The following is a 9,327-nucleotide window of genomic DNA, read 5'->3' on the forward strand; positions in this document are numbered from 1 at the left end:
CCCGAGTTGGGCTAGTGGAACCTTGTCAAGCGCCGCTCTCGACCTAAGAAGCAGTCCTCCAAGCTCCCAGCCCCCTCCGATTACATTCTCATCCCCTCAGCGGGCTGCTACGAGGAATCTGCCTCGCTCTAACCCGGGCTCGAGTGGGTCCAAGACGGTGCCCCCATCAGCCTCCACCGATAAGCAAGTCTATCAGCCCTCTTCTAGTTCCCCCCAGCTGCAGCCTCCTCCCAAGCTTTCCCTAGCCCAGAAGGAACTTCTGCAACTTGTGCCCATTGCTGTGACCCCCCAGAAGCGAAAGATGGTCCGGCCTGACCACTCGAGCGGGGACGAGGTCCCCTCCATTGACTGATGTCGGACTCTCTCTCTAGGTGTCATTTGGGGAGGGGTGGTTGGTTGGTCTTGTACTGGGGCACTGGGGTACTTTCAGCCTTTTTGGCTGGGATTATTCTCTTCGGTACCCCTCGCCCCCCCCCCCCGGGAAGGCTTCCCCTTCTACGGCTTATCCCCATTTAGAACCCTTCGGGTGGTCCCCTTCGTTGTTTTTTGCCTCTTTGGCTTCTTGTATTTCTGTTTTGTGCTCTCCCTTGTTTTGGAGATGTTCTTCCTGGGGCGGGTTTTCATCCCTGCTCTTCCTCTTGGTTTATGGGACCCTCGGTCTCCTTCGTTTTGCTGTGTTGTTTTTTTTTGTGTTGTTCTTTTCTTTTAATGCTTAATGCAAATTATATTTCAAGGAACCCAAACACTTTGGAAGCTCTTCATTTGTTGTCATCTCATTCTCTCACTAGAGTGGTTTAGAGAGAGAAGCTTTTGGGATGGCTAGAGGGGGTGTCCCTAGGTCACCTCCTCCCAATGGGGGGAGTGGTGCTGGAAAAAGTGGCGGTAAGAAGGAGAAGAAGCAAGGAAATTGGTGGCAAGTGCTGACCACTGAGGAACCTGATGGTGGTGCTCCGGCGTCTGCAGCAAACAGGGCGGTTTTCCTGTCCAAATCGCCTGGGATTGACTGGTTTTCGGTCACTTCCATTAAAGGTGCAGCTCCTCTTCGAGCTTGGGAGGAAAAAGGGTCCAAGACCGCCGGATGTACTCGCCCAGGGAAAGAAAATGCTCATGTGCACATGGCACCAAGGGAAATATTCTCGAATGAGCCACATTTGCAACAATATAATGGGACCCAAAGTTGACCGTCTAAGCCAAAAGATTGTCATGAGATGACACCCTTGGCAAGGGGTGTGTGGGTCTCATTCTATGAAGCACTCTCCACACCTTGAATAAGGATGCAGAGATTATCCGTAAAGCATTTCTAACAATCAATGCCACAAATAAAGGGATTCACATCTCAAGCAACAATCATGGTGACTTAGGTTGATCTTCATATTAATATGAGAACCATAGAAATGAAAGGACTATTATGTTGATGGTTGGCCACACGAAGTAACCACCAATCAATTGAAGCAGAGTTTGCCACAACTCATGTGCCAATACGGTCTCAAGCACTTCCACATCAACCAGCCCAATGGCACCACCCAGTATCGAAGAGTAAGCCAACTCCGATAACAAACGAACCAAAGGATCAAAGTAATGATGTGGACGCCGAGCTCCCGCATGGCACGTATAGTAGTTAAGTTTGGGTGAGTTGAACATCACTATAACAAGCGACGTATGGAGTATATACTCCAATATCATTGAGTTGAGTTATTGGGATGCCATCCACATCATGTGCCTAGCTTATTGTAGCTTGTCCTGGTTTTGCAAGTTTAGATTTGATACATTAGAACATTTGTTAGTGATCCTATTGAGATGAATTTAATGTAATGCTCAATGAGTTGCATTGGTGGTGACTTTTAGTCCTTGAAAAGTTATGCAAAATTTTCAATCCATTTTTGCACCTGCATGTCACGATTCTTGACCACAACAAAGAGGACGGAGACTTTTCTTTCTTCTTTAATTGCATGGAGAAGCAACATTTAGACATTTTGGCTAGTGTTGATATTCTTCCTTGCTTGTCCTGGTATTATCATGTGCTCTAACGTGGGAAAAGCAATAATCCATTTTCAGTAGAAGCGTCCTTTGTCTTTTGTAAATTTGCAATGAACCCTGCGTTACCTGTCATGAAGGTATAGGCCTCCAAAGATGACTATCACTATTCTGTGAAACTACCTTGAACAACAGTTCCTTCATGTAGTCTCTTATGATCACAAATTTGAGTAAGCGCCAGCAGTTAATCTTTATCTTTCAACCTTTATTGGACCCAACCATGGTTTAAAATTGCGCAATATGAGGCTCGCCTTGAGGCCCGCCTTTGCGCAATTCTAGTAAAAAATGCCTCGATGCTTACGCCTCGAGTTTTTTTTATGAGGCTTGCGTCTCAACTTGGTCGAGGCCCGCCTCGCCTCACGCTATATATATTAAAACTTACATAAATCTTGAAGTAAATGCCCAACATTGGACTCTATAGGGGAGGAGGAAAGGGAGAGAGCAGTTCATCATAATGATGATTCAAATGAGAACCCCTTAGTGATGACAGTGCTGATGACTTTTGAGTTCTTATGTGATATGTCATTGCTATTTATTTTTGGAAATTGAAATTATATTTTAATGAAAAGAATACTGAGATTTGGGAAAGATAGAATTTTGAGTTGAACTATATTTCATGTTGTCTTATTATTGGGATATTTTGATTTCACTTTATATCTTATATATGCTTTTTTATGTTTTATATTATTCACTCATTAGTATATAAAAAATTTACCATTTTATGTTTACGCAATCTTTTGATTTTGAGGCTTACGCCTCGCCTCACGAATGAAAAACGCCTCAATACCCGAATACGCAATTTTAAACGTTGGACCCAACTCAAATGATAATTGTTTGGATGGGATATTAATGTTTGAACTAAATTGTTATAAATGAGATTCTTTTTATTGTTGGTGTCAATGATTTTGCTGATCATTGTCTTGCTTTGGTGTAGACAACTATTTAATAATGCTCATAGAACTTTTGTAAAGGCATTGCTTTTAGAAGAAATGGCTATCCCTGAGAGCACACTCTTCTTGTTTTTAGAGAAAGAAGAGCCTTCTATTGATAGTTCTTGGATCTTGTCCCTTTTGCCTTGTTTGTTTTGTTTTATGGTTATCGGCTTCATACTAACATGGCTAAGAGATAATATTAGGAACTAGCATATTTCGTTTACAATTTGTGAGACCCAAAGTTTTACTTTATTTATAGATTTGCATCTCCAAAGTTTACTCCAAATGTTTGTACTTGACATTTGAACTTCCTTTTGTACTTTGCACAAGTTTTCCTTGGCATTGCTTTAGACTACACCATTTCTTTTATTGATCTTCCATATAACCTATGGGATAGAATTCATAGTGAATCAACCTCTTAAAATGTGCTCATGTTATCACTTAATGACCAATTCCTTTTTGGTGGACTTCCACCATGCCAAATTAGGATGACTAATAGGGATGCAGATGTATTGAGCCGAGCCAAGTAGTTGCTTGCTTGAGCTTGTGCTCATTTCTCAAAACCTTATTCAAGTTTGAGTTCGAACTTGATTTGTGCATTTATAATATTGTGCATGCTTGGTTGGTTTAAAATTATGATTGTTTGAGCTCGGCTCGTCAGGTAACTGAATGAATCTTATCGAGCCTTTTAATGAGCAACAATATAGAACTTGATACGTAACTAAACAAACTTTATTGAACCTTTTAATATAGAACCTATTGAGCTTAAAAATAAGACTTCAATTGAATGAACTTTTAAATAAACAAGAATTTTACCAAGCATAAACTAGCACTTTGTATTCATAAACAAAAGCAATCTATTATAGAAAAGAATAGACTGATACGAAATCAAATTTTAAATAAAATTGTAATTGAGTTTTAAATAAGCATGTTATTGAACTTTAATCAAGCTTCTTAGCGAGCTTGTTCACGAGCTTTAAATGATATTGTGCATGATCATAAATGAATTAAACATCATGCTACTCAAACTTATTTATCAATCGAGTATTTATTGAAGTATTCAAGTTTGGCTAATTAGTTAATTTAACGATTACATCTAAACTAGTTTTAATAACAAATCTTCTTATTTTTTATCTTTTCTTGTACATTTGGTACACCACCAACTATTTTGGGTTCAAACTCCAATCACATTATGAAAAAAAAAAAACTCTATACTTTTACTTATAAGTTTGCCCCCTTGAAAATTAAAGCTAGTTCCTCCCTTGCTTTAGATAACTTCTCTTCTTAGATTTCTACTTCTTTGTTGTGGACTACAAATTACTTCTTTGATTTTGGGTTCCCTTCCCGTGGAAAACAAAAAAATTTGGTTTTATTTTGTTCTAGATAGCAGCATATTTTTTTGTTTTCTTTATTGCAGATCATGGCTATCCTAGTACAGTTTCAGGTAGTGGCGGAAGTCTGCAGTACTGGCTGCAGCTGGTGGTGGCAACAGGTCTTCTGGCAGCTCTTTAGGTGGCATAAGAAGCAATGGAAGCCGGTGGTAGTTAGGTTGGCCTACGGCAAGGGAAAGGAAGAAGAGAAGGGTGATGGAATTGGGACAAGTTGAATTGAATTTTATTGCAGGAATGGCCTATTTATAGGGAAAATATAGCCTGAATAATTTCGAATTTAAGCTTATTTTACCTAAAATAACTTCATGATATAATCAACCTTATGTTGAGTTTAAAAACAAACTTATCAAATAGCAAATCCATATTAATCCTATCTAACAAAGAATCAAATTTGATCCTATCTAGATTAGCAGACCACATAATTCTCTTTGGCTAGCCAACAAGTCCATTCACGTTATCCAATGTTTCAGATTTTGTCTTTGTTCTTGATAATCATGCATTCGATCGACAATTTATCTTTACTTGGGGACTCTTTGTGACTTCATATTCAATCTCAATGGTGGAATCTATTAATGGCCACCATTGTTAAGTCTTCATCAATAGATTAGGCCATCAAATTTTTAACGATTTTAATCTTTGTGATCTCTTTGTGATAATCATGCATTCAATCACCAAATCAAGATTATAGATAATCTAATTAATCATCCTATTTAGTCTTGAGTTAATCCTTTGATCATAAACAGTTAAGGGTGTCAAAAATTGATATGACCCACTAATCTGATCGGATCGGATCCATATTCGGGTTGACATGTTTAATAAATTGGTCCGGTTTGGTACCAGATATTTGACCTATTTAATAAACGGGTTGGTTTCGGGTCAATCCGCCAACTCGGAATTAATCTGGTTTTGACCCAGATGGGGTGTATTTATGGGATTTGGCCGAAGATGCTCTCGAAATGGGAGAAATATTACTACCGTCACATCAAGCGAGCTCCCATTGTCGTTGACTAAAGTAAGCGAAGAAGGTCATTGAGTTGTCGTGACTTCCGATATAGGAACTGAACATCTAAGGCTTGAAGTACGTGAAGAGGAAAGCGTCGGGTTAGCTTTTCGAGCGTGTGAATAGCAGATCAATTTTGGGTTGGACCTGAACCTGACCCAAAAACCCATTTTTACACCCCTATAAATAGTCACCGTAAGTGTTGTATCTGGGATATACTAGTTAAAAATTTCCTAACACTAGGACCAAAAAAATCAAGATAGAGAGTTTGGTAACTAGCTTGTCCATTTAGTGACTTTTAAATATAAAATATATTTTAGAAACTGTTATAATTCAGTTGGTCTTGCATTAGTTAGATATAATTAGTAATCCATATGAGATTTAAACTTTTTAAGCCTCTTAAATGTTGGAATTTTATTTTTACAGGACAAGATTTGATTAAATCACGACCAAACATGCCACTAAATAAACCCTTGGTTGATTATTTCTATGCTGTAAGGGTGTGAATTTATTATGCTTACATAGATGAGAAATGGGGAGACTGACACATCTGCAGATTCTACATCGCCCATCTCATTTCTAAGACAGCTCTTAATATGTTTTCAGGAGCTAATAAGCGAGATGAACATACCAGCAATATTCACGGACTACTGCGAAGAGGCTGCTTTTCTTGCTGCCCGATGCATTTGCACTGTAACTGGTCGCCCCCTATCCATTCCGGTGAGTTCTGTTACGTTCTGTCAATCCTTGGCTTTGTTTAGTATTTTTGAGATGTGAAAAATTATTAAAGTGCCTCTGTTATCTTTCAAATACTTTGTTTAATTCAGATATTATGCTATCTATACTGAAATAAAGTAACATTATCATTCACATGCATTCTATATTAAGACTATTTGCCGGACACAAACTCTCCTTGGCCTAATGTTGAGAGCTTTGGCTTCCAATTAAGAGGTTCAGGGTTCGAGTCTATGTGTATGCGTTGTGTGTGTGAGTTTGCCTTAAATGGCCTAAATGTCCCAAAAAAAAAAGACTATTTGCCGGACATTTATTATAATAAAAATAGGACTTGATTTTTTTTTTTTAAATGTTATTTGAGAATGTATAAAACCGAATTGTTCTTATCCTTTATCAAAAAATTACGTTCTATTATAAATGTTACTGAAACAAACTCTTTGACTATTAACTAGTAGAAATATTTTCTGCTACAAAACCTTTTCAGCCATGCCATGTCCATAATTTATTATTTTTAATTTAAAATCGAAATTCTGAAAAATTTAAAATCAAAATTATCTCTTTGTTGCCTAGATAAAATTAATTTTATACCATGTTCTTGTAATTAATATTATAATTTTATTATGCTTGAAGATTCAGGTGAACCCGTTTAGGCAGCCAATGGTGATGGAGGATCAAGCTCTTTACCTCCCTTGCTACTCCAATTGCTTCATTTTTGGTATGTGATACTATTTTGGGGCATATCCATATTTCTACCTTACTTTGAAAGGCTACTTCAAGGCAAAATTATGAGCTTTTGTGTTACTCAGATGCTATGCCAAGATGATCTTTGCTAGTGATTAATGGCTTTCCATTTGTTTAATCCAAATGCAAATACAGTTCGTTGTTTTGAGGGATGTGTTCTGATGAATGCAAAAATTTGTGTGGAACAATGAATTAGAAAATTAATGATGTTAGGATTCATCTCAGTGGATGCAAATAGGATTATCCAAAAGTAATTATAAATCATGTTTTTGTGAAATATTATAATTTTCCAATTAATATAATCTATTTGATTTGAGGTCATCTAATTGTGAATTGAAAGTTCATTGTTTGGTGGAAGCACTTCTATCACAAAGCTAATTCAAATTTATTTCCATTTTCTTTTCAATTATTTTATCTAAAAGTAAGATTACCATATTTATGTCTTTTGGTGAGTTTATAATTTATTTTAATTTATATAAGCAAACAAATGGGCCATTGTCCTAATCTTTATTTGAACCAAAATGGTATATATTTATTATTTATTCATTTGATGGGTTGCCTCCTTGCAAATTTATAATAGTATAGTGGTATTAGAACATGCATTTGGAAGTTTTTTTTTTTTAATCTTATTATAAGATTTTGCTTAAAAAGAAATTTTAACTGAAGATAATCATTTTTTGCATGATTAAAAATAAAATTTTGTTCATCATACTTTGATATGAAACATGGAGTATTGGCCACATTACATTTAGATGCTCCCAACTCTATAATTGTAGTAAGTGCAAATACCATGTCATGTTTCACATGACTAGACTTTGTGGCTTCCTTCAATTCTCGGTATAGTGAGGTAATATAACGCTTCCTAATGAATATTTTAAAAATCCTTTAAAAAAAAAAAAAGAAGAAGAAGAGGATGGGCGATGAGTGTAAGGTAATGTCTTTCTTAAAAATTTTCAAATAAATGTATAAGGTAATGTCTATGAGAACCCAATGTATTATGTTCTCAAAACCACTCACTAGTTAACCATGACATTTTTTTTTTTTTTTGGGTAAAACCAATAGTAGGGGCTTCCACGTTAATTTTAAAAAATTGTTATAAAAGTCCTTAAAAGGAATCATTAGCTTACAAAAAGCTCAAAGAGGTACAATCAAAAGCAAAAAAACCTAATGAGCCAAAAGTTAAGATACAATTATAACAAAATAGCAAACAATAAATAGCAGCACAAGCTACAGCAAGCCTTCTACAAAAATTCATGCACTATCAATTCCAAACTTCATTCTCTTGACCTGCAAAAGGACTCATTACCTTTCTTCCCAACTTCATTCTCTTAACCTGCAAAAGGACTCATTACCTTTCTTCCCAACTTCATTCTTTACACCTGCAAAAAAAGTCAAAAACCTGCACAGGCTAAAAACAACATCAATAAATCAAGCCAATAATTAAGTATTACTAAAATAAATCCCATAATTAAAAATGAAAACCCTTTAATACCAACAGTCCAGACTACCACCCCCAACACCTAGCACCCAACACCCAACACCCAACACCCAAAGACTTAGACCCCTAACAGTAGAAAACCCAAACAGAGAAACACCCAACAGCCACAACACAACCAAGCAGAGCACCACACAACCTCAACCACCAAATAGCCAAAGCAAAAGCCCCCCACACCTAAACAATTTGACAATTTGAACTTATGGAATTACTTTACATAATGACTTAGGAACCAATGGCATGAATCAATGCATTTAGAATCCATAATAACAAATTCTATTGGAAATAAACCTCTTGTCACTATACTTTGTAGATCAACTCCCTTAGACTTTACTATAAGGGTACTAAAGAAATACACTTAAAATTATAGAATTTTGCTTAACTAAGAGAACTCTTTAAATATTAGAACTTAAAAATTATTTATAGTAAGCACAAGAACATATTCAAGTGTTGCGGCCCTCGACAAGATCGTGCTATAGCAGCATTAAATGAACTAGCACCTCGGTGTTGTAATGTGGGCTCTGTTGTGACGTTGGATGACCTGGCATAATTAATGATTTAAACAGTGCATTTTTTGGTAGCTAAGTGCAAGTTGAGATCCTAAATAAAAGTTTCCCCTAACTAGAAATTTTGAACCATCTAAATTATGACATCTTCAGGTCAAATTATTGGCCTGGATCGTAGGTTTATTGATACTCTGGTGAATTTCATCTACCACAGGATTAATATAGTCCCTAATAGATCTAGGATGGTTATGATCCTGAACTAGTTCAGTCATACATAAAGAATTTTTTTTTTTTTTGGATTTTTAAATATTTATAAGGGTCCTTATAATCTCTAAATTTAACAACAAATGCTCCTTACTAGATCTACTACAAATGCAATAATAAAGAGAAAAAAATAAATAACAATAGAGAAATTTTTTACTTTTTCAAAAATTTTTAAACAAAATAATAAGCAGGATATAAGTTATAGGATACAAGTAAGAATAAAGAAACT

The 9,327-nt window shown here is 36.1% G+C and overlaps 1 protein-coding gene across 1 annotated transcript in view; it reads left to right on the forward strand.

Annotated features, from left to right (window-relative positions):
- LOC110102557 (zinc finger MYND domain-containing protein 15) overlaps positions 1-7,154 on the forward strand; it is a 39,977-nt gene extending 32,823 nt beyond the window's left edge. The window contains exons 7-8 of the mRNA XM_028695980.1: positions 5,964-6,077; positions 6,723-7,154. Of these exons, the coding sequence (XP_028551813.1) occupies positions 5,964-6,077; positions 6,723-6,815 (207 nt within the window). The 3' untranslated portion in view covers positions 6,816-7,154. The remainder of the gene's footprint in view (positions 1-5,963; positions 6,078-6,722) is intronic.
- The last annotated feature ends 2,173 nt before the right edge of the window (positions 7,155-9,327 follow it).

The sequence above is a fragment of the Dendrobium catenatum genome, unplaced genomic scaffold (genome assembly GCF_001605985.2).
Source record: "Dendrobium catenatum unplaced genomic scaffold, ASM160598v2 fragScaff_scaffold_716, whole genome shotgun sequence".
Lineage (NCBI taxonomy): Eukaryota > Viridiplantae > Streptophyta > Magnoliopsida > Asparagales > Orchidaceae > Dendrobium > Dendrobium catenatum.